Source organism: Monodon monoceros, unplaced genomic scaffold (assembly GCF_005190385.1).
Source record: "Monodon monoceros isolate NGI ecotype Baffin Bay Population unplaced genomic scaffold, NGI_Narwhal_1 Super_Scaffold_16, whole genome shotgun sequence".
NCBI classification, from domain to species: domain Eukaryota; kingdom Metazoa; phylum Chordata; class Mammalia; order Artiodactyla; family Monodontidae; genus Monodon; species Monodon monoceros.
The window spans coordinates 98,845,294-98,871,606 of NW_021703772.1; the positions used below are offsets into that span (position 1 = coordinate 98,845,294).

A 26,313-nucleotide genomic window follows, 5' to 3' on the forward strand; every position below is an offset into this window, starting at 1 on the left:
ACACATATATATGGAATCTAAAAAAGAAGAAAAAAGATTCTGAAGAACCTAGGGGCAGGACAGGAATAAAGACAGACGTAGAGAATGGACTTGAGGACACAGGGAGAGGGAAGGGTAAGCTGGGATGAAGTGAGAGAGTGGCATGGACATATATACACTATCAAATGTAAAATAGCTAGTGGGAAGCAGCTGCATAACACAGGGAGATCAGCTTGGTTCTTTGTGACTACCTAGAGGGGTGAGATAGGGAGGGGGGGAAGGAGACACAAGAGGGAGGAGATATGGGGACATATGTATAACTGATTCACGTTGCTATAAAACAGAAACTAACACACAATTGTAAAGCAATTATACTCCAATAAAGATGTTAAAAAAATTAAGTGTAGTCTTTATCTTCTCAAACAAACTCCACTTCCTTCTATTTTGATTCTAAGGGAAATAAAAATTAATTTTCCTTCATCTATCCCAATATAATCCATTATCAGCTGCGGGTTTCCTTATTATGAGAGACAGTAAGGCCATATGTTATTTTATCTCTTCTGTTGAAGAAGAATCACTATTCATGCTCTCTGGGCTCCTGTTTCTCCCTAAGCCCTTAGATTCTCATCCCTATTTAGAATTCTGCAGTGTGCTGGTCCCCTGGGAAAAGAACCAGTCACTGATTGGCTTTTTGCTCTATTTATTACCATGGTACAGTAGAAGGGGAAAAACCCTCTTTCTCTTAATTTATTGTAAAAATATTTTAAGGATGTTTGTTAAGACACGTTATTTATGCTAATCTGTGATGGCAGTGTCTATCCATACCAAGAGGTGGTCCAGAACTGAGAAAATGAAGGAACATAACAGAGGCGTCAGTTGAGGTTGGACTATAGATTAAAGCAAGCGTTGATTTTGAGTGGGAAGACAGGAGACCAGAGTCAGCTGGCAAGGCTGAATTGAGTAACACAGGTGACCAGTATTGCTCTTGAGCCTGTGATCATATATTTGGGATAGAAAGGAAAGGGAAGAGAGGTAAAGAATAGAAAGCAAAATAAATATTTATTATGTGCGTAACCCTGTTACTTGTCTTACATCACTAGAAAGGTCAGCAGGTGAAGTTAATGATAAAAAGAACCCAATTTATCTATAGGTGATGAAAGAAATTCAGTAGGTGATACAAGGCCTTATTTTTAAGTTCACATAGGACCATCTTTCAGTACACTTAAGTACAACTCAGATAGTAACTTGAAATCTTTGTCTCTTTTTCTCCTTTCTTAAAACACTATTTGTCTTTCCTTGTGGCCCATGTCTTTCCAACGTGTCACTCTCCCCATGTGACTAAGGTCAAGAAGAGCCATTGGCCTTCTGTGCCATCCCTGACTCTAGTAGGAGAGTCATATTGGACTCTCAGTCTTCTGAATGGAACACGGAAGAAAGACAAACTTCATTTTTGCTAGTATTGATTGCTTCTCATCATAACTTCTGGGTGTTACTATTTATAATATTGAAATAACTAGAGAACGAGTCAGAAAACCTTGCTCTGCCAGAACTGTCAGACATTTCCACATAGTTTTCACAACCCACCATGCAGTATTTGTTTACCACCATTATGCAGATGAAGCCAGGTTCTGAGAATTGTAAATTATATAACTTCATTTACTGTGAATAGTAGGTCCAACCCCTGTCAATATTTCTTCCAAGAATGGGCAGGCGGTTAGGGGGGTGCAATACCATGGAGAAGTTTAGAATTGGGTAAAACTGAAAAGGACATTATCAAAAAAAATAAATAAATAAAAGAAAGCACTCAAGACTGCTTTTATTTGGGTATCTTCCCTTTTATCTAATCACATAAATGTATGTATAATATATCTATTATTTATATAGCTTTTTTGTAGATACAGATATCTTTCTTTTTTTAACTCCTGAATATCCTTTCTGGCAGCTTGTCTCAGGTTGGTATTTGCAGTCTATGGTATTCTTCATATGAGTTAATTTCCTGATAAATGTGGCTGAATTTAACTCAAACATATTTAAAATTAACAGCTGTCCAGACGAAATGCAGTTATTTACACTGAAAACATCATTCTCTTTAAAGTTGAAAAAAGTGGATACAATGGACACATACAGTCTCAGAGATTTTGACCAGTGGTCACACAATCCAGACAAAATACCAGAGGCACAGTTCCAAACCCAAGGGAGAAAGAGGTTGAGTGGCAATTGAGCGGTGGTAGGACTGGGTTTGTGAAAAAGTCTGCATGAACATGCTTCATATGATAGTCTCAGAATTGTGTCCAGTTATGTTTAATTGGCAGCCTCGTTGAAAGTTTACCTAGATCACTAATTAGTAACAGCTTCGGAAATGGGAGGCATTTCTCTGTCCCTTATTTCTCATCTTAGAATGGGCATCAGTTGCCCATGTTTTAATTTGTTCAACCAAGAATCTGAGTGACCCTGTCACTAACACTGTTCAACCAAGAATCTGAGTGACCCTGTCACTAACACTGTTTTCATTGCACAGTAGACCATGTGCTGGGTGGGCTTCCTGAAGAGGATTAATGAGAGCTAAGTACAGAAATCTGCTCAGGTTATTAAAGGCTAACAGTGATTGTTCTAATGTGTCTGTTTATTATGCACATTGTCTCCCCTACGCTCATATTAACCTAGTCAATGTGTTTGTCAATTGTTAATATCTTTTTGTTGCAGATACAGATGTGGTGTATAAAAGCGAGAATGGACATGTCATTAAACTGAATATAGAAACAAATACTACCACATTATTATTGGAAAACACAACTTTTGTAAGTAATGAATAATTAATTACTTTAATCATTTCAGTATTGTTTAGAATGCTCTCTTGGTATACATAATGGTCATTTTTTTTAGCTTCAGCATTTGCAAAGCTTTTCAAGTGAAAAGTTAAGGCTGGGATATTATTAGAATCAGTAGATCTATTGATAGAAAATTCCCATGTGACCATCTCCTCTGTTTTCTACCCAATTATCCTTTTTAGTAAATGAACAAGTGTTTCTAAGAATAATATTTTTTTAGAATGAATATTTATTCCAATATTTTCTATGTAAGTTTAGCCATACAGATGCCAAAATTAAAAAAAAAAGGTTAGTATAACCCAAGTCATAACTTTTTCTCCGCCTTTACTTTTCATTCTTCCTGACTTGTTTCTAATTGTGGTTTTCGAAATCAAGTAGAAGGCAGGCTTTCTAAAACTGGCCTTTAGTTGGAGTTGATATGCTTTTCTTTTATAATTAAGCATTCTATCAGTATCATTTCTCTTCTCCAGAATCATTGTTTGGCCTAACAATGATCCAAATAACTGAATGTATTTATTTTGCTCTCATAAATGTATATGAACTTTGGGGTAAATTCAGTCCTTTTAAGGTTAGATTTAGCTATGATTACCTATTGAGTAAGTGATAATGAATCAACTGTTTCAAATGTTCAAAATCTAGGATCAAACACCACTGAAAAATAGTTTAAAGTTATTTGCTCATTGTTTTATACAACCAAAGGTTCAATGTATTGCCTATTAGATGAGTTCCTATGTTATAACACATGAACTTAGGCCTCAGAAGACCTCCTATACAAATTAAAGGAATAACCAAACCATCAGATACTTTTTGTACTTATTGCTACTTGTACATCTGGAATAAACATTTGGTCTTCATGTTTGTAATAGAGTGGCCAGGTGGAAGAGATGAAGTGAAAACTTCTGTTAGTGTTTTTATTTAATAAGAGAAAAGTGGTTGTTGAAATCATGCAGTGATTATATATGTATATATTTGTTAGATTAAATTAAACCAACCAGCTGAGGTACTTTAGCAATTAGGTTATTAACTAACTAATAATGGCATTTCTATTTTTAAATGAATCAGTTAATTCACCGATATTAGAAGAGCAGATACTCTGAATGCAATGATTTATAGTACTTGTGGAATGCCAAGGCAATGTAAGCCATATTGCTCACTTTCTTAGAATATGGATTTCCTTGGGGTAGGTAATGCTTACCTTCCTGAAAAAGTTTAACAAACAGCATAGAGCAGTATCTATTATTTCTTAATTGGTTGGTCCTCGGGGATACTAGAGAAGAGGCTAAGGAATCATCGAGAGATTCTGAAATCAATGGGAAAGAAGCCTCCATATGAGATAGAACAGGAGGTAGAAAGCAGGAATCAGTAATTATGACAGCTAATGATCGGCTGATTAAAGTCAATGTGAATTAATTTCAATAAAACTAGTTTGGAGAGCAAAATTCAATGAATTTTTGCATTTGTTTCCTTTATTATAAAGTAGCATTTTTGATGGGGGTTATAGACCTTTAGTGGTCAAGTATTTAAGAATAGACACGTAGTACGTGAATATCTGGTTATGTGACTGTTCCACACTGATCATCCCCTTACACAGGTTAATGAGGTCTTCTATTGGTCACTAATTATCTTTTTTTTTTTTTCCAGCATTTATTCCTTGCTTTCTTAGTCTCTTTGGTACATCAGAAAAGGAACAGAACAAACCTTGTCGGTTATTATTTCATTCTGTCATTGGTACTTTGTACTTTACACCAACCCCATCTCATTGTAGTTTTCTCCATGTGTTAATTAATGCCATTTTATCTTTATGCTTGTATGTTTAATCTTTTAAAAATCCTTTTGAGGTCTATTTCTGCTCTTTTCTATGTTGGCCATGACTCTTAATTACCACCGAGTCATATTTAACAAATATTCTAATTTACTGATCTTTTAAGATTCATAGGCTCCCTGAAGACATTTATCTCACAACACAGATAATTAAACAGTTTATAAGTCCTAGAGGCATCAGAATTCAGTGGAGGAGGCTGAGGATAAAGATTGGAATGCGACTTATGTTTCCAACTAGTTAACTCAGAACTGCAAACAAAAAATACAAATTAACACGAATCCAGATGAATTCAAAGGAACTTATTTAATCATTTTCTCCTTCTAACTCCAAGATAGCATTATTAAACACACTTGTGTTTTAACGATCATGCTAAGCTAAAGTCTGGAGATGCTTTCTCTCTCAGGTCATACTCTTGGGAAAAAAATCTCTTATCAGAGCATAAAATTTTTATTTATAGCGCAGTTTTTTTTCATTGAGCAATTAGCAGTACTTTAATGACAATTATAATTAATTGGATTAGATCACTATAAGAAGCTTTGTAGTAAAGTGTACCAAGGCAATTGAGAAAAATAATTATTACTTAAAATGTGACAACAGAATAACCTATTGTATAATAAGACATATTTTGCAAAAAAAATGTGACTGCCAGTTTATTTTAAAACTTAATATAACACCACATTGTCATTTCTCTGCTTACATACATTTTAAATATGAATGGTGGGCACTTCTAGCTATGTAATCATGGTTAGCAGACACTATGAGTAATGATAATATTGGCTGTGACTGTCAAAAATAAAACAAAAGTAAATAATTTTCCTGAAATAATTGGCTTATGTCTTAAGGCATTCTTTTGGAGTGAAGATAGGTGGACTTCTAATGAAGGAGAAAATTAAAGTGTATATAACTTTTTGAAGAGGAGTTACATGAAAGGAGTGATTTAGCCCCAAAAGTGCTCTTAATCATTTTTAAGTGTTTGAAAAAGTTATCTCATAAAGCCAAAACTATTTCAAACAAAAGCTCATTCACAGTGTCATAATGAGGAAAATGTTTCATAAGTATTAGCTGTATTCTTTCTACTGGAAATAATTTGAATATCTCCAGTGGTCTTGGCAAAAAACACCAGCATTCATAAATAGTTCTATCAAATCTCTGAGATTAGAAAGAAATTGGAAACATGATTCTGAGCTATATGCTTAAACATTACCAAGATTAAAAAAAAAAAAAAAGCTTGTGTACTAATATGAAAGGGAAACTAAATATCTGTAAGCTTTTAAAAACTATGCTATAAAAATAGCCTAAAGTATAGAAAGGAAATTCACGGTAACATTCAAGGGAAATGTCACCTGCACATGTTTTGGTCCAACTATTTATTTATAGGTCATTACAAAATAGTAGGTTTGACTAGAACCAAGGAATATTTATGGACTTATCATGCATAGAGATAGCATCAGTTGATTTGCATACCACTGCAGTATTTTTTTTTTTTACATCTTTATTGAAGTATAGTTGCTTAACAATGTTGTGTTAGTTTCTGCTGTATAACAAAGTGAATCAGCTATACGTATACATATATCCCCATATCCCCTCCCTCTTGCATCTCCCTCCCACCCTCCCTATCCCACCCCTCTAGGTGGTCACAAAGCACGGAGCTGATCTCCCTGTGCTATGCGGCTGCTTCCCACTAGTTATCTATTTTACATTTGGGAGTGTATATATGTCAATGCCACTCTCTAACTTCGTCCCAGCTTACCCTTCCCCCTCCACATGTCCTCAAGTCCATTCTCTACATTTGCATCTTTATTCCTGTCTTGCCCCTAGGTTCTTCAGAACCTTTTTTTTTTTTTTACATTCCATATATATATATATGTTACCATATGGTATTTGTTTTTCTTTTTCTGACTTATTTCACTCTGTATGACAGACTCTAGGTCCATCCACCTCACTACAAATAACTCAATTTCGTTTCTTTTTATGGCTGAGTAATATTCCATTGTATATATGGACCACATCATCTTTATCCATTCATCTGTCAATGGACACTTAGGTTGCTTCCATGGCCTGGCTATTGTAAATAGTGCTGCAATGAACATTGTGCTCCATTACTCCTTATGAATTATGGTTTTCTCAGGGTATATGCCCACTAGTAGGATTGCTGGGTCATATGGTAGTTCTATTTTTAGTTTTTAAAGGAACCTCCATACTGTTCTCCATAGTGGCTTATCAATTAACATTGCCACCAACAGTGCAAGAGGGTTCCCTTTTCTCTACACCCTCTCCCGCATTTATTGTTTGTAGAATTTTTGATGATGGCCATTCTGACTGGTGTCAGGTAATACCTAATTGTAGTTTTTATTTGTATTTCTGTAATGAATAGTGATTTTGAGCAACGTTTCATGTGTTTGTTGGCAATCTGTATATCTTCATTGGACAAATGTCTATTTAGGTCTCCTGTCCATTTTTGGATGGGGTTGTTTGTTATTTTTATATTGAGCTTATGAGCTGCTTTAATATTTTGGAGATTAATCCTTTGTCAGTTACTTTTTTTGCAAATATTTTCTTCCATTTTGAGGGTTGTCTTTTCATCTTGTTTATGGTTTCTTTTGCTTTGCAAAACTTTTATGTCTCACTAGGTCCCATTTGTTTATATTTCCATTTCTCTAGGAGGAGGGTCAAAAAGGATCTTGCTGTGATTTATGTCATAGTGTTCTGCCTATGTTTTCCTCTAGGAGTTTTATAGTGTCTGACCTTACATTTAGGTCTGTAATCCATTTGGAGTTTATTTTTGTGTATGGTTTTAGGGACTGTTCTAATTTCATTCTTTTACATGTAGCTGTCCAGTTTTCCCAGCACCACTTATTGAAGAGACTGTCTTTTCTCCATTGTATATTCTGATCTCCTTTATCAAAGATAAGGTGACCATATGTGCGTGGGTTTATTTCTAGGCTTTCTATCCTGTTCCATTGGTCTATGTTTCTGTTTTTGTGCCAATACCTTACTGTCTTGATTTCTGTAGCTTTGTAGTATCGTCTGAAGTCCAGGAGCATGATTCCTCCAGCTCTGTTTTTCTTTCTCAAGATTGCTTTGGCTATTTGGGGTCCTTTGTGTTTCCATACAAATTGTGAAATTTTTTTTTCTAATTCTGTGAAAGATGCCATTGGTAGTTGATAGGGATTGCAGTGAATCTTTAGATTGCTTTGGGTAGTATGGTCATTTTCACAACGATGATTCTTCCAATCTAAGAACATGGTATATCTCTCCATCTGTTTGTATCATGTTTAATTTCTTCCATCAGTGTCTTATAATTTTCTGCATACAGGTCTTTTGTCTCCTTAGGTAGGTTTATTCCTAGGTATTTTAATGTTTTTGTTAAAATGGTAAATGGGTGTGTTTCCTTAATTTCTCTTTCAGATTTTTCATCATTAGTGTACAGGAATGCAAGAGATTTCTGTGCATTAATTTTGTATCCTGCCACTTCCACAAATTAATTGCTTAGCTGTAGTATTTTCTTGGTAGCATCTTTAGGGTTCTCCATGTATAGTATCATGTCATATGCAAACTGACCGTTTTACTTCTTCTCTGATTTGGATTCCATTTATTTCTTTTTCTTCTCTGATTGCTGTGGGTAAAACTTCCAAAACTTTGTTGAATAATAGCAGTGAGAGCGGGCAGCCTTGTCTTTTTCCTGATCTTAGTGGAAATGGTTTCAGTTTTTCACCACTGAGAACAGTGTTGTCTGTGGGTTTGTCATATATGGCCTTTATTATGTTGAGGTAAGTTCCCTCTGTGCTTACTTTCTGGAAGGTTTTTATCTTAAATGGGTGTTAAATATTGTCAAAAGCTTTTTCTGCATCTATGGAGATTATCATATGGTTTTTCTCCTTCAGTTTATTAATATGGTTTATCACATTGATTGATTTGCATATATTGAAGAATCCTTGCATTCCTGGGATAAACCCCACTTGATCATGGTGTATGATCCTTTTAATGTGCTGTTGGATTCTGTTTGCAGGTATTTTGTTGAGGATTTTTGCATCTATATTCAGCAGTGATATTGGTCTGTAGTTTTCTTTCTTTGTGACATCTTTGTCTGGTTTTGGTACCAGGGTGTTGGTGGCCTCATAGAATGAGTTTGGGTGTGTTCCTTCCTCTGCTTTATTTTGGAAGAGTTTGAGAAGGATATGCATTAGCTCTTCTCTAAATGTTTGATACAATTGACCTGTGAAGCCATCTGGACCTGGGCTTTTGTTTCTTGGAAGATTTTTAATCACACTTTCAATTTCAGTGCTTGTGATTGGTTGTTTCATATTTTCTATTTCTTCCTTGTTCAGTGTTGGGAAGGTTGTGCTCTTCTACGAATTCGTCCATTCCTTCCAGGTTGTCCATTTGATTGGCATATAGTTGCTTGTAGTAATCTCTCATGATCCCTTTGTATTTCTTCAGTGTCCGGTGTTACTTCTCCTTTTTCATTTCTAATTCTGCTGAGTTGAGTCTTCTCCCTTTTTATCTTGATGAGGCTGGCTAATGGTTTATCAATTTTCTTTATATTCTCAAAGAACCAGATTTTAGTTTTATTGTTCTTTACTATCATTTCCTTCATTTCTTTTTCATTTATTTCTGATCTGATCTTTACGATTTCTTTCCTTCTGCTAACTTTGTGGGGTTTTTTTTGTTGTTCTTTCTCTAATTGCTTTAGGTGTAAGGTTAGGTTGTTTATTTGAGACTGTTCTTGTTTCTTGAAATAGGATGTATTGCTATAAACTTCCCTCTTAGAACTACTTTCACTGCATCCCATAGGTTTTGGGTCATCGTGTTTTCATTGTCATTTCTTTCTAGGTATTTTTTGATTTCCTCTCTGATTTATTCATTGATCTCTTGGTTATGTAGTAGTGTATTGTTTAGCCTCCATGTGTTTGTATTTTTTACAGTATTTTTCCTGTAATTAATATCTAGTCTCATAGTGTTGTGGTTGGAAAAGATACTTGATACGATTTCAATTTTCTTAAATTTACCAAGTCTTGATTTGTGACCCACAATATCATCTATCCTGGAGAATGTTCCTTGAGTTCTTAAGAAGAAAGTGTATTCTGTAGTTTTTGGATGGAATGTACTATAAATATCAATTGAGTCCATCTTGTTTAAGTTTAATTTAAAGCTTGTGTTTCCTTATTTATTTTCATTTTGGATGATCTGTCCATTGGTGAAAGTGGAGTGTTAAAGTCCCCTACTATGATTGTGTTACTGTCAATTTCCCCTTTTATGGCTGTTAGCATTTGCCTTATGTATTGAGGTGCTCCTATGTTGGGTGCATAAATATCTACAATTGTTATATCTTCTTCTTGGATTGATCCCTTGATCATTATGTAGTGTACTTCTTTGTCTCTTGTAAGCCTTTATTTTAAAATATATTTTTTCTGATATGAGAATTGCTATTCTAGTTTTCTTTTGATTTCCATTTGCATGGAATATCTTTGTCCATCCCCTCACTTTCAGTGTGTATGTGTTCCTAGGTCTGAAGTGGGTCTCTTGTAGACAGCATATATATAGGTTTTGTTTTTTTATCCATTCAGCCAGTCTATGTCTTTTGGTTGGAGCATTTAATACATTTACATTTAAGGTAATTATCGATATGTATGTCCCTATTACCATTTTAAAAATTGTTTTGGGTTTGTTTTTGTACGTCTTTTCCTTCTCTTGTGTTTCCTGCCTAGAGAAGTTCCTTTAGCATTTGTTGTAAATTTGTGGTGCTGAATTCTCTTAGCTTTTGGTTGTCTGTAAAGGTTTTAATTTCTCTGTCAAATCTGAATAAGATCCTTGCTGGGTAGAGTAATCTTCATTGTAGGTTTTTCCCTTTCATCACTTTAAACATGTCCTGCCACTCCCTCTGGCTTGCAGGGTTTCTGCTGCTAGATCATCTGTTAACCTTATGGGGATTCCCCTGTATGTTATTTGTTGCTTTTCCCTTGCTGCTTTTAATATTTTTTCTTAGTATTTAATTTTTGATAGTTTGATTAATATGTGTCTTGGCGTGTTTCTCCTTGGTTTTATCCTGTATGGGACTCTCTGTGCTTCCTGGAATTGATTGACCTATCCTTTCCCATATTAGGGAAGTTTTCAACTATAATTTCTTCAAATATTTTCTCAGTCCCTTTCTTTTTCTCTTCTTCTTCTGGGACCCCTATATTTCGAATGTTGGTGCGTTTAATATTGTTCCAGAGGTCTCTGAGACTCTCCTCAATTCTTTTCATTCTCTTTTCTTTATTGTGATCTGTGGTCATTATTTCCACTGTTTTATCTTCTAGGTCACTTATCTGTTCTTCTGCCTCAGTTATTCTGCTATTGATCCCTTTTAGAGAATTTTTAATTTCATTTATTGTGTTGTTCATCATTATTTGTTTGCTCTAGTTCTTCTAGGTCCTTGTTAAACATTTCTTGTATTTTCTCCATTCCATTTCGAAGATTTTGGATCATCTTTACCATCATTACTCTGAATTCTTTTTCAGGTAGACTGCCTAGTTCCTCTTCATTTATTTGGTCTGGTGGGTTTTTACTTTGCTCCTTCATTTGCTGTGTATTTCTCTGTCTTCTCATTTTGCTGAACTTACTGTTTTTGTGGTCTCCTTTTTGCAGGCTGCAGGTTCGTAATTCCCGTTGTTTTTGGTGTCTGCCCCCAGTGAGTAAGGTTGGCTCAGAGGATTGTGTAGGCTTCCTGATAGAGGGGAGTGGTGCCTGTGTTCTGGTGAATGAGGCTGGATCTTGTCTTTCTGGTGGGCAGGTCCACGTCTGGTGTTGTGTTTTGGGGTGTCTGTGAACTTATTATGATTTTAGGCAGCCTCTGTGCTAATGGGTGGGGTTGTGTTCCACTCTTGCTAGTTGTTTGGCATAGGGTGTCCAGCACTGTACTGTAGCTTGCTGGTCGTTGAGTGGAGCTGGGTCTTAGCGTTGAGTAGGAGATCTCTGGGAGAGCTCTCGCCGATTGATATCATGTAGGGCCAGGAGTTCTCTGGTGGTCCAATGTCCAGAACTCGGCTCTCCCACCTCAGAGTCTCAGCCCTGACTCCTGGCAAAGACCCTGTCAGCCACATGGCTCAATAGAGCTGATAGTTAGGGACTTCCCTGGTGGTCCAGTGGTTAAAACTCCATGCTTCAACTGCAGGGGGCACAGGTTCAATCTCTGCTTGGGGTGTTAAGATCCTTGGGTGTGTTGTGGGTTTTACTGTCTTTTTTAGGAAGAATTCACAGATAGGTAGAAAACTTGGGGCCAGTCCTGGCGGGTTGCCATTGCAGTATTTTTATTTGTTTAAATTTCACTTATTCTGCCACTGAATATTTGGGGTGGGGGATAGATAAAAATCTTTTTACCACCAAGATATCAAGGAGCTTATTTTCTCATTTATGTTTGAGGAAAGAGCTACGTGTTGGGAAAAAAGAATAGAATGGCACAAGCAATCATTTGTTGGATAAAGACAACCAAAATTTCACCTCTTAAAATTTGAAATAAAGAAAGTTTGTCAGGGTTTTCTGACCACCCAGGTGTTTCACATGCTGGCTATAATCATGGAGGCTTTATATGTTAAAAATCTGGCCTCAGACAAAGCATACAATGATGGCAGAGTAGGAAGACCCTGAACTCACCTCCTCTCACAGGCATACCAAAATTACAACTATTTACAGAACAACTATTGATAAGAAAGATCGGAATCTACCAGAAAAGATCTTCCACAACTAAAGATAAAGAGAACGAATCACAACAAGACAGCTGGGGGTGTTGGAAGAGTTATGGTATATTCAAGACCCATACCTCTGAGAGAGTGATCCACAAATGGGAAAATAATTACAACTGCAGAGGTTCTCCCCAAGGAGCAAGGGGTCTGAGTCCCGTATTGGGCTCCCCAGCCAGAGGTACCAGAGCGAGAATTGTAGCCCCAAAAATGTATGGCTTTGAAGGCCAGAGTGGCTTACTTTCAGGTGATCCAGAGGACTGTGGGAAATAAGGGACTCCACTCTTAAAGAGTGCACATACAATCTCACACACTGTGGGACCCAGGGCAGAAACAGTAGTTTGAAAGAACTCTGGGTCAGACCTACCTGCTGATCTTGGAGAAGCTCCTGGAGAGGCAGGAGGTAACTGGAGCTCACCCTGAGGATATAAATACTGGCAGCAGCCATTTTGGGGAGCTCCTTCTCCCATGTGGAAACTGAAGCTGTCAAGGAATATTTTGGAATCCTCCCTCCTGCTTATTAAAGTCAGAACCCAGCCCTGCCACCCCCACCTTCCAGCCTGTAGGCACCAGTACTGGAATCCCTCAGGCCAAGCAACCAGCTGGGTAGGGACACAGCCCCACATACCAGCAGACAGGCTGCCTTAAGACTCCCTGAGCCCATACCTTCCCCTGGACATGGCCGTGTCCACCAGAGGGTCCAGGACCGAGACCCACACACCAGTACACAGGCACTAGACCCAGGACCTCCAGGGCCTTGCAGCCAGAGACCCTGGGAACCACCTCTGCCCACCAGTGGGCAGGAATGATCCCCAGAACCCCCTGGGCCCTGGCCACACCCACCAGCCAGCCAGCTCTAGACTTGGGATGAACCTCATCCACCAGCAGTCCAACACCAACTCTGTGACTCCTGGACCTAGGACCCAGCTCTGCCTGCCAGCAGGATGGCACTAGCCCCAGGACCTAACTTTACCTACTGGTGGGTGAGCACCTTGTACTCCTCTGCCTCGTTATATATCCCCACTCTCCAGTGAGCCAGCACCAACTTTGGTATACCGTAGAACCTGCAGCCAGCCATGTAAGGAACCGGCCTAACCCACCAGCAGGCCAACACTAAATCCAAGAACCTAGCCCCAAAGCCATCCACCCCAGAACCTAGTTCTGCCTCAGAGTTCACCAGCACTAGGGCTGGGGCCCCCAGGGGTTCCACAGCCAGCTGCCTTGTGACCTGGCCCCACCAACCAGTGGCTGGCAATCTCCACACAAGGCAGGGCCTGACAACCAACCAAACCAGGAGCCAGCCGCCGCACTTACCAGACTCTGTCCACAGTAGTTAGCCCACCACAGCAGAAGAGCCCACATAGCTCACATAGGGGCATCCCTAGAGCATATAGCTCTGGTGACCAGAGGGGTATATGGTGCTGAGATGCACAGGATGTCTCCTACAAAAGACCACTTCTCCAAGGTTGAGAAACCTAACCAACATACAAGAAATAGAAACAGCAAATTAAGCAAAGTAAGGTAACAGAGGAACATGTTCCAAACAAAGGAACAAGATAAAACCCCATAAGAACTAAATGAAATGGATAGAGATAGGTGATCTAACAGATGGAGTTCAAGGTAATAACAATAAAGATAACCAATGAACTTGAGAGAAGAATTGATGAGCAGAGAGAGAAGTTATAAGTTTTTAACAAAGAGTTAGAAAATATAAAGAAGAACAAAGTAGAGATGAAGAATGCAGTACTGAAACAAAACAAAAGAAACAAACAAACAAAAAAAACACTAGAAGGAATAAACAGTAGTTTAAATGATGCAGAGGAATGGATCAGCGAGTTGGAAGACAGAGTAGTGGAAATCACAAATGGTGAACAGAAAAAAGAAAAAACAAATAAAAAGAAATAAGGACAGCTTAAGAGGCCTCTGAGACAATATCAAGCATAGTAACATTGATATTATAGGGGTTCTAGAAGGAGAAGAGATAGAGAAAGGGGCAAAGAACGTATTTGAGGACATAATAGCTTAAAACTTCCCTAACCTGGGAAGGGAAGCAGACACTCAGGTCCAGGAAGCACAGAGAGTCTCAAACAGGATCAACCCAAAGAGAACCACACCAAGACACATTGAAATTAAAATGGCAGAAGTTAAAGATAAAGGGAGGAATATTAAAAGCAGCAAGGGAAAAGAGCAAGTTACCTACCAGGCAACTCCCATTAGGCTATTAGCTAACTTTTCAGCAGAAACTCTTCAGGACAGAAGGGTGGCACAGTATATTTAAAGTAATGAAAGTGAAAAACCTAAAACCAAGGAAACTACCCAGCAACACATTCACTTGGATTTGTAGGAGGGATCAAAAGTTTTACAGACAAGCAGAAGTTAAGAGTTCAGCACCACCAAACCAGCTTCACAAGAGGTGTTAATGGGACTACTCTAAGTGAAAAAGAAAAGGTCACAACCAGAAATGTGAATATTATGAAAGGAAAAAACTCACTGGTAAAGGCAAATATACAGTAAATATATTTTGGATATTAACCCCTTATTAGTCATATAATTTGCAAATATTTTCTTCCATTCAGTAGGTTGCCTTTTCATTTTGTCAGTGGTTTCATTTGCTGAGCAAAAGCTTTTAAGTTTAATTAGGTCCCTTTTGTTTCTTTTGTCTGAGGAGACAGATCCCAAAAAAATATTGCTACAATTTCTATCAAAGAGTGTTCTGCCTATTTTGTCTTCTAGGAAGTTTTAGGTCTTATATTTAGGTCTTTAATCCATTTTGAGTTTATTTTTGTATATGGTGTGAGGAAATGTTCTAATTTCATTCTTTCACATGTAACTGTTCAGTTTTCCCAGCACCACTTATTGAAGAGACTGTTTGTTCTCCATTGCATATTCTTAGCTCCTTTGTTGTATATTAATTGACCATAAGTGTGTGGGTTTATTTCTGGGCCCTGTATTATGTTCCATGGATGTGTGTGTCTGCTTTTGTGCCAGTACTGTGTTATTTTGATTACTGTAGCTTTGTAGTGTAGTCTGAAATCAGGGCACCTGATTCCTCCAGCTTTGTTCTTTTTTATTAAGTTTGCTTTGGCAATTTGTTATCTTTTGTGGTTCCATATAAATTTTGCAATTATATGTTTTGCTCTGTGAAAAATGTCATGGGTATTCTGATAGGAATTCCATTAAATCTGTAGATTGCCTTGGATAATATGGGAATTTTAATGATATTAATTCTTCTGATCCACGAACATTGGATATCTTTCCATTTCTTTGTATCAGCTTCAGTTTTCTTCATCAGTGTTTTATTGTTTTCACAGTATAGGTCTTTCACCCCCTTGGCTAAGTTTATTCCTAGGTATTATTTTCATTTTGATGTGATTTTAAATGGGATTGTCTTCTTGCTTTCTCTCTCTGATAGTTCATAAGTAGTGTATAGAAATGCAACAGATTTCTGTATATTATTCTTATATCCTGAAACCTTACTGAATTCATTTATAAGCGCTAAACTTTTTTGGTGGATACTTCAGGGTTTTCTATATATGGACTCATGTCATCTGCAAATAGTGAGTTTTATTCCTTCCTTTCCAGATTGGATGCCTTTTATTGCTTTTTCTTGTCTGATTGCTATGGCTAGGAATTTCAATACAATGTTAAATATAAATGGTGAGTGTGGGCATCCTTGTCTTGTTCCTGATTTCAGATGAAGAGCTTTCAGCTTTTCACTGTTGAGTATGATGTTGGCTGTGGGTTTGTCATAAATAGCCTTTTTATGTTGAGATATGTTCCATCTACACATTCTGTTCTTTATAAAAGAAATAGTAATTAAAGATTCATTTCATAGAGATAATCTTACATCTTTATACTATGTATACACTTACATATTAAGTAAAACAAACAAACAAATTCACATTGTAACTTCCCTTTATTTGGAGCAAAGCATTTATGTTTATAATCTCTCCTTCAGTTTAATACTATTTTTACAATTCTGTGGCTTTCTTCTTTCTTATCATTTGTTATGTCCCATACTTTTTATATGTCCCTTAAATATTAACATTTGAGATTTTATAAATTATAGTATAATTACAAATAGAAATATTATTCTTAATCTCCCTCATTGACATGTTTAAGAGCAATATAGTGAAAACATGGTTGGAAAAAAATATATATAGTATATTGACCTATCTGATATGACAGTCACTAGCCACATATGGCTATTTAAATTTATTTTTAAACTACTTAAAATCATGTAAACTTAAAAACTCCATCTTTTAGTGACAACAGCCACATTTTAAACATTCAATATCCAAGTGTAACCAGTGGCTGCCACACCAGATGATGTTCATACAAAGCCTTTCCATTACCATAGGAAGTTCTTCTGCACAGTGCTGATATACATGTATATATAATAAAAATAAAAGTTTTCCTCCATATCACTCAGTACTCCTTTTTGAGGGTAGCCATGTACATATTTCTGCTCACCAAAAATGACTCCAGAAATATGTCTGTGGGTCTTCTTACATCTGTACATAAACAATATATTTCAAAATATATGCACTCGTGTGTGTGGGTATTTAATTTCAACAGCATGGATGGTCTCCCCTTTTCATCTAATTAATAACATAACCTGAAGGTCTTTTTATATGAATGCTTTTGTTTTTCTCTAATATTATTTAACGAGTACATAGAATTCCCTTGCATAATGCACTACCATATATTCATTTCTATTATATTCCTGTAAATACACTTGGCAACCATTTTTGAAACATATTTGTAGGCTAAATTCATAGAAGTACTATTGCTGGGTCAAAAGAAATGTCAATTTGAAATTTAATAGTATCAAATTGTATTAATCAGACCCACCAATAGTATATGATATTGCCTGTTAACCTACTCTGGCCATCACTAATATTGCCAACATATTAACTAATATCAATTTGGCTGATGAAAAAATAGTACTTAATTGTTATATTGATTTGCAATTATTTAATTATGAATGAGATTGAGCATTAACTTGTCATATGTGCCTTGACAATTGGTTCATTTTTTTCTATGAATTCCTTTGCATAACCTTTTATAATTGGGACTCTGCAAGTGAGACACATGTGCAGCAGCATTTCATCTTTACATATTTCTACTTAGCTTGAATCTTATTGGAATCATTCATTCACCACCATGTGCAAAGTCCAGTGAAAGTTTTTCTTGTATTTCAAATGTCTTATTAGAACTGTATCTATTATTAACTGGTGGAAGAAGGAATGAATAATGAGCGTTAATGAAGGAGGAACAATGGGAGGATTTGTGAGTAAATGTAATGTACCTTTAAATACCTATTTAAATTTAAATTTAGCTTTAAATACCTATTTAATATAAGAAGAACCATCTGCCCTATAAAGTGTTAGAAAGGTACCCCTTAATTTTTCCTCTGAATTGTCACATCCTATAATTTTTTTGTTTGTTTGTATCTTGTATCTATTATAATCTCATGTTAAAATTAGAGTACACAGACAGATATTTTAGGATAGTAAAGAATACCAAGTGGTAAATGATAAAGGCATGGTGAAAAGCATTAGTTAACTGAAAAATATTAGTGTGTAATTAATATAAAAAAACCCTCCAATTTTATTGAAAAATAAGCAAAAGATTTAAATACACTGTTCACAAAAGAAACACATCATTGATAAACAAAGAAACAAATGCTTCACATAATTTACAAACAGGAAAATGATAGTCAACAAAGAGATAGTATTTTGCACAGTATTTTGCACCTATCCCACTGGCAAAGTTTAACTCTGACATTACCAAGAACTGGAAAGAATGTGGAGAACAGGATGTCTTACACATTGCTAGCAGGAGTGTAATTTGTGTTTTTACTTTGGGTAACAGTTTGTCATTTTGTGTGAAGTAGAACATTCACATACCCTACAACCCACAAATTTCTCCCTAGATATATACACCATATGAAACCGGTTGCACATGTGCATCAGGAAAGAACACAAAAGTTTATTCAGTCATAGTTGCAAACAACTGCTGTTCTCCTCAACTGAGCTTAGGCCCTATTAATAGACATTTCTGATAAAGTGAACAATAAAGAAAGACCTGTAGCTTTGGACCATTAAAGTGCAAGTTTAGTAAATGACAACTCAACATTTAAACTAATTTGCTCTGGAAATTATTTTTTTGTATCCTTGGGTTTCTGGTGAATGTCTAACTCAGTTTGGTTATGTATATGTTTGCCTAAATGACATATTTAGTTGGTTTTGAACTTTTAATAGAGGAACCGGGCTGTCCATGATCTTCATGTATGTCCTTTTATCACAGCATTCTGTTACTGATTCATGCATATTTACATTTAGTTGTAGCTCACTAATTTTTATAGGATATTCCATACTTTTAGGTTATTTTCACATTATTGTATGGTTTGTCATTATTTTCATAGATTACAGCATATTTGTTGTTTATCTGATATTCAAGTTTAACTGGGCATGTTATATTTTTATTGGCTAAATTTATTACAAATGACACTCTGTCAAGAGACAAAAGTTATTATTAATCTAATTCTGTGCATCCAAGGTCCATTAAGATGAAAACAACAAATAAATATTATACTCTTTATATAAATAGTTTTATCAAACATAAAAATAAGAGAGAAGGGGCTTCCCTGGTGGCGCAGTGGTTGAGAGTCCACCTGCCGATGCAGGGGACACGGGTTTGTGCCCTGGTCCAGGAAGATCCCGCGTGCCACGGAGTGGCTGGGCCCGTGAGCCATGGCCGCTGAGCCTGCAGGTCCAGAGCCTGTGCTCCGCAATGGGAGAGGCCACAACAGTGAGAGGCCCACGTACCGCAGATAAATAAATAAATAAAAAATAAGAGAGAAGAAAGTAGATATCTAACCTGATATTATTGAAGAATATACCAGAATTTATTAAATATCAACAAATAAGTTTCTTTTTAGTTACTAACCTATGTTCTCTCTTGTTCCTTGGGATTATCAATGGTAATGCTAAACTAATGATGTCATACCAACTTTAAATGGGTCTTTGATCTATAAGAAAAATCGATCACCTGTCAACCAAAATTTAATCTTTACAGCACTAGTATTTTCCTATTTTTCTCTCATTTTTAAAGAAGATTCAGCCAGGTTAAATTTTTTAATGAAGCAATATTGGTCATTATATTTTCTCTTCTTTTTAAAAATATGAAAATTTCAAAGTTCTTGGTAGCCATTTCCTGGCCTATGAGAGATATAAAATCACATTACTGACACAAATTCTTGAAAAGTCCATATCATGTTTTAAAATAGTAACTATTAATTAGGTTTTCTCTCTAATATTTATCTGATAGAATATCATTGCAAAAATGTACTTAAGTAATTTGCTACTGGAAAAATCCAGTCAACTTGTCTTATAAGCATTGTATTGAACAAATTATATTAGGCCATGATTAGGAAAACTTATACAGAAATTCTAATGTGATATTTTTTGGACTTTCATAACTTTTAATTTCTTTCTATATGCTGTATTTTTTAGCGCATTACATTTAGTGCATTACATTCTTTACCTGAATGTAATAACACCATTTAAGATAAATTATGTTTGAAGTATCGTGATTAGAAAACATTAAGACAATTTGAAGAATCAGATTAGCGTAACTCAACTTCAAAGGAATAATTTGTGTAAGTATGCACTTTACAATATTCCTTAACTTCCTTCTCCAGCCTAAGCTTTCCTAATTTGTTGTATTTGTTGTGGAGCACAGGCTCCGGACGTGCAGGCTTAGCGGCCATGGCTCACGGGCCCAGCCGCTCTGCGGCATGCAGGATCTTCTCGGACCGGGGCACGAACCCGTGTCCCCTGCATCTGCAGGCGGACTCTCAACCACTGCGCCACCAGGGAAGCCCAATTTGTTGTATTTTTGAGTGCAGAAATACTGACATTTTTCTCAAAGTCATCTTGTTGGCCCTTTTTTTAAAGTTATTAACAGAATTCAGAGACCATTAGTTTTACCTTCTATTAAAAATAAAAATTGTTTTTTAAATGTTTTAGTGTATGGGCTGTGATCGAACTCAATAAAATATTAATTTGGCTGTTCACATTTATTGAGCAATAAAGGTATATGTGAGGCATTCTACATGAGTTAGTAAGTACTGATTTAATAGTCTTAAAAACTACCTACTTGCACCATGGCATTTTCTCCATTGAGTTTTTTAATAAAATATTCTAGAATCAATAAAATGCATGGTGCCAAGAAAAAAACTAGAGACGATCTATTATGTTTATACAACATGGATGTCCTAGGTATCACAAAGTAATATAATTCAGACACTATACTAATTAATTGGGTATCTACAAAAAGAGAATATTAAAAAAATAGAATAAAAGGTCTGATTTTTAAAAAAATCTTTGCATATAAACACAGTTATGGCTATAACAAACAAACATGGCTTTATTTAGAGCTGCAAGATAAAAAAAAAAACAATCGCTCTGCCTCTTCCTTGTTTCTTTCATTTGAAGCCAGACAGAGAAAGAGAGTCCATCTTTGGTATCCCTTAATAGACTGCAATTTGGTTTGCCTTCTTTTCTGCCTTCTTTCGACCTTCTTTTCCTTTTTTATCAATTGTATAGTAACCATTTCCCTCCTGCCATCCACTTAAGGTCAACTGGCTTTTTAACATCTTTCCTCATGCTCATTTCATGATTATTTATAGACTGCATTGTATAAGAAGCTTATTGACAATATATACTTAATCACATACTTGAAAAAATAATATTTTGTTTTTCTAGAATAAGAGATGACTTTTCTAAAGATTTTTTGTCAGTTATCAATAAGCTAAAAATTAGATTAGGTAATGAGGGAAATTATAGCCAAATAAATTAAACATAAGATGTGTGTGTTTGTGTGTGTGTGTGTGTGTGTGTGTGTGTGTGTGTGTAGGATTTTGGTTGGGTGAGGTGGAGGTAGCAGGAAAAAAAGGACCATAGGGTCCTCAAAGACCTACTTTCTTGTTTTCATCATTCTATATCTGTTGAAAATGTGCCCACCTACACTTTAAGACTTAGCGGATTCTCCAACTCAAGTTCTTGGACCAGTAATTTTTTTTTTTTTGTAATAGAGGTACCTATACATATTTTCATCACCAGCATGTTACAAGATCTAGAATAACACTCACCTGAACTGTACTGTTCTTATGCATCTGTCATTTCTCAATCTTAAGGCAACCAAGTCTTCTACCAACTTTTGTTAATTTTAATCCAATCTCTTGTTCTTCTCCTCTTGCTCATTCTTTTCTCAGCCTTAAGTTATACAAATGCATATTTTATATGTTCTGGCACTTCTGACATTTACGTTTGTGTTTAATGATTTCTTGCCATGATATTCGATATCTGACATCTTGGAATAGTCTAGTCCATTGTCTAGTTTTACCTCTAGTTAAAATGTTTCTGACAAGAATGAATCATTGCAATGGAACCTCTTAATAGGGGCATTACTGTGGCAGTAGATGTAAATTGAGGTTCCAAACAACCCAAAAGAGCAATAATGGAAGTGATCAGTGATTAAATGAACTGCACATATAATTGTATACATATGACTCAGGTGAATCACTTGCACTGAAAAGGACAGAGAAGGCTTAAAGAGGGAGAATTAGAATGATATTTGAGAGAAATACAGCTTGAATAAAGAGCAGGGAGCGGTGAAGTTACTTATGGCAGGTGGAGCAGGTTTACTTATAAAAGTAATCATAAACATTACTCATAATAACTGCATTGTTACTGATCCACTCATAGTAGAACATGTTGTTTTAGAGGTTTTGCTCCTTTTATCTGATGAGAATGAATTTACATTGAATGTAAACTTTCATCTAATACTCCATAAAATCCCAGATATCTCTCTTAAACTCCAGGCTTATGTACAAAAAGCTTGAATATCCCCTATTGGATATCCCACTAGGATTAAAACCATAGCATATCTAAAATTGGTGTGTCTAAAATTTTCCTCAAAATATGCTTGGTTTTTGCTTTTTCCCAAGTTTGGTTGCAGTAGCAACATTTATCCAGTGATAAAAACGTGAAAACCCAAAATTGTTTTGTACACTTTCTTCTTAGTCTTCAGATCTAATCAATAAATTCTTTTGTTTTTATCAGCAATCTCCCTTGCAGATGTACCGTCCTCCCTATGCCCTTGCATCTTTCTTAACTTCTTGACGTTGCTTGTCTGGATTGTCATGAGAGCTTCTTACCAGATCTCATTGACCTCAAGATGTCATCAGATCTAACTCACCCAACTGCCAGAGGAATCATTCTAAATTCAAATCTGATTCTGTTGCTTCCTTGGCTTTAAATTTCACCATTCATGAAAACAGTGATTAGCTCTGCCATATTCATGTTGATAATAATACACATATAATGTTAACACTAAGCCATGGGGCTAGCTCCACCTCTCTGGGGATCTTTTAAAACTACATGTACATTTTTAAAGGTTGTTCTCATAATGCAGTCTATAATTTCATTTAACTGGAAAACGTGGGATCATGAAGTTTTCACTTACATTACCACCAAGTATATGAAAAATACACCACCTGCTTTTTACATCTCATAGCATTGTTTCCACCCCACCCCCACCCCCTTATCCTTATGGCAATTTTTGCTTTACCAAAATTAAGCAAACTAGCAGCCCCTAGGCAGAATCTGGTACACATATATGGTTCAAAGTATCGGGCTATAATTTAAGAATCGTGAGATTGTAAATTAACAGCTTGATTTCCAGCTTATCTTGAAAAGAATTGGAAAGTTAGAAATACTGTATATAATTTCCTATAAGATAATGATTATTTGAAGGTGAGGGGCTACTGCCCCCTTTTGACAGCCTGACTGCTCCATTTGTCCTCAGTTTACTCAGCTGCTTTCTTCTACCACACATCCAGTCTTTTAAGGCATTTGGGGCAGAGAAACACAGTGCTTGTCTTATCCTGCCCAATATGAGATGGGAAAGATTCTAGTGACTTTGTTTTTCGACTTTGTAGCACCTTCAGTGTTTACCATGGTGTTCATCTTATTTTGAATGTTCAATAAGTTAGTTTTGGTATAGTTGAATGATACATACAAATGAGGTGCTACAAAATCTTGCCAAGCTGCCTGAAAGCATGCATTTGTTTCTCAACTGATCAAATGTCTTGTCTCCCTTGTTAATTTGTTTAGTTAACCACCTGCGTATTTGTTTTCCTGTTTATCCCACCTTACTTGGCTTTAATCGAATGTTCCTAGATGGCAGAGTTCATGCATTTTAATGCCCTTTGTTCAAAAATGCATTAGTAAGCATCATTGCTGAATAATACTGATAAACACATGTAGAAAATATTTCTGCATCCTTTTATTACAATAGTAATTAAGTGATTAACTATGTAGGTAACATAATAGCATTATTGGCAAAAATAGACTTCCCAAAACACTAATTTGAGGTCATATCAAGTTGAGACTCAACTGGAACTATATTAATGTCTGTAATTAGGGTCAGTGTAGACCAAGGGGTCTCCGGTGGCTGCTAGGAAGGATTAATCACACAGATGCAATAGATGATAACATTAATGGCTTAGGTTAAGAGGGATTTGGCTGAGACTTCCCATGCCCCTTGACTAAGCGGCAAGGATGTGTTTCTTAGACGTGTAGCGTCAGCAAGTCTCTTTGCAGCAGCACCTGTGTACAACTCTAAGTTCGAAGTTTCAGCAGCTTGGGCCTTTGAAAAGGTATTTGGAAAGTTTCCCAGGTTGTATGCTGCAGAAGCTGAAGGCAGTATAGTGATAATTAATAAAGTGCCAGACTGGATAATTGTAGGAACTGTAAAAGATACTAAAATGTTGTTACCAGAGGCTCAGATGCACCTGTGAACGTGTGAAGTTAATTTGCGTGAGCAACGTTCCGTGAGAACGGATGGGGACAAGGGGGGTGAAATTTTTGTTAAATAATTCAGACTTCAGACAGGGTAGCTCTCTAAAACAAGAGAGAGAGAGAAAGAGAGAAGAGAGAGGAAAGGGGAAGGGAGGAAGGAAAGAAGGAGGGAAGGAAGGGAGGAAGAGAGGAAAGGAGGAGAAAAGAAAGAATCTCCTGTTGGCATAGGGTTTATGAAAGGAGTTCCTCCTGCATTCTTTCATTATATATACTTCTCTGTGACCTTGACAAAAGTTTAAGAACTGTATTATTAGAGTTTTCTTATTCCCATAGGACTTTAATGATGGCATTGCCCTTTTAACCAATTTTTAAATAACAATAAACCTCCTCTTGTGTAACAGTATACCTCCTGATACTGCAATGTGCAGTGCTGAGTGAGAGGACCTTGTGTTCTATATGTCACCCTAAATCTCACACAGGCTAATATCTATCAAGTTTCAATATACAATAAGTTAATGAGAAAAAAAGAAAGGGTTAGAATGAAGATACCTCCCTCACAGCTTTGTCATGGGGCAGGAGGTGGGGGAATTATTGAGAACCACAGAATTCTAAGCAATTTCAGAGCTTATGACAGATGATAGATCAATGGTAGCCCTACTGTTGTGATTGTTGTTTGTTGTTGCTATTTTCATTATTATTGAAGTGGCTTTTCGAAAAAATGAAAAACAAATTCCTTGAGGTGAATTATTGCCAGTGATTATTCTGATCTTCTAAGTAGGTGGTACAAGATGGATGTATGTAGGCAACACCTCTTCTAAATCAACGTTACCATGTACAAGTATTTTCTCCCAGAGCACTACATTCTCTTGCGTATCTGGCTCAGAAATGAACAGACTGTGCTATTTCAACAACAATTCTCTGGGTGACTTACAATTCAATTCATTCTGATATTAACTGCTCAGAGTTAGTGAAGACCCCACGGGTTAAGGACTCAGTGCCTGCTCTCATTTCAGATATCAGCTTCAAGTCCTGAGACCCCAGGCTACTTGCATTTTTATCGGACTAGGTTTACAGATTTGGTGGTTCTCACAATCTCCCTTCAGATTTGATAATTTGCTAGAATGACACAGAAAGAATTATACTTATGATTACCGGTTTATTATAAAGAATACAAATGAAAAGCCAGATGAAGAGGTAAATAGGGTGAATGGAGAAGGGTCCTAAGTACAGCCTCTGTCTCGGTGGAGTTGGGATATGTCCCCTCTAGGTACATTGATATGTTTACTAACAAGGAAGCTTCTGCAAATCTCATGGTTCAGAGGTTTTCTACTGAGGTTTTGTTACCTAGGCCCGATTGCTTAAATCATCGGCCATATGCTTGAACTTCAGCTCCAGTCCCACCACCCTCCCTGACCTCCAGGTAGGGTTCAAAGTTCTCGCTCTCTAATCAGGTGGCTGGTTCTTCTCCAGAAGCTATCTTGCCACACTCCCCCCACCCCCAATCCTGGAGTCATCTCATTAACATAAACTGTGTGTGGTCAAAGAGGGCTAGTTATTAATTAACAAAAGACCCTTCTATCGCTCAGGAAATTCCAAGCATTTTAGAAGCTCTGTGCCAGGAACCAGGGAAAAAGACCAAATATATTTTTGATTATACCATGCAAACTTTGCCAGATATTGGTTCTTCTGAGTTTCTTATCCTTTCCATTGTCTTTGGGAATTTCTAAGTACTAAAACCTTGACTTCACCCTTTTCTGTTTTTCTTGGAGACCAGTGTTGTTGAAAGTGCCCAGACATAAAATGTATACAATTATTTATACCTGTATTTCTCTGCAAAAACCATACAAACTAGTTTGCTTAAAATCCATGTACAGTTTATTTTTTTGTTTGCGTTTTGTAGGCTTTTGATGCAGCAACTCAATTTGCTTGCCTTCTCTTTAGATATGAAATTACATGTAATCTCTTTCCCAAATAAAACCATTTTCCCACTCTCAGTGTATTTATCCTTCACTTTACGTTCAAGTCTTTCTAACATTGGATTTATTCAATGGTAAAATAAAAGGCTCAAAATTAAACATGTGTAGTGTATTTGT

The 26,313-nt window shown here is 36.4% G+C and overlaps 1 protein-coding gene across 10 annotated transcripts in view; it reads left to right on the forward strand.

The window, feature by feature from the left end:
• DPP10 (dipeptidyl peptidase like 10) overlaps positions 1–26,313 on the forward strand; it is a 1,301,728-nt gene that overhangs the window by 955,477 nt on the left and 319,938 nt on the right. For all 10 annotated transcript variants that reach the window (XM_029225838.1, XM_029225839.1, XM_029225846.1 and 7 more), the window contains one exon: positions 2,683–2,777. In XM_029225838.1, the coding sequence (XP_029081671.1) occupies positions 2,683–2,777 (95 nt within the window). The remainder of the gene's footprint in view (positions 1–2,682; positions 2,778–26,313) is intronic.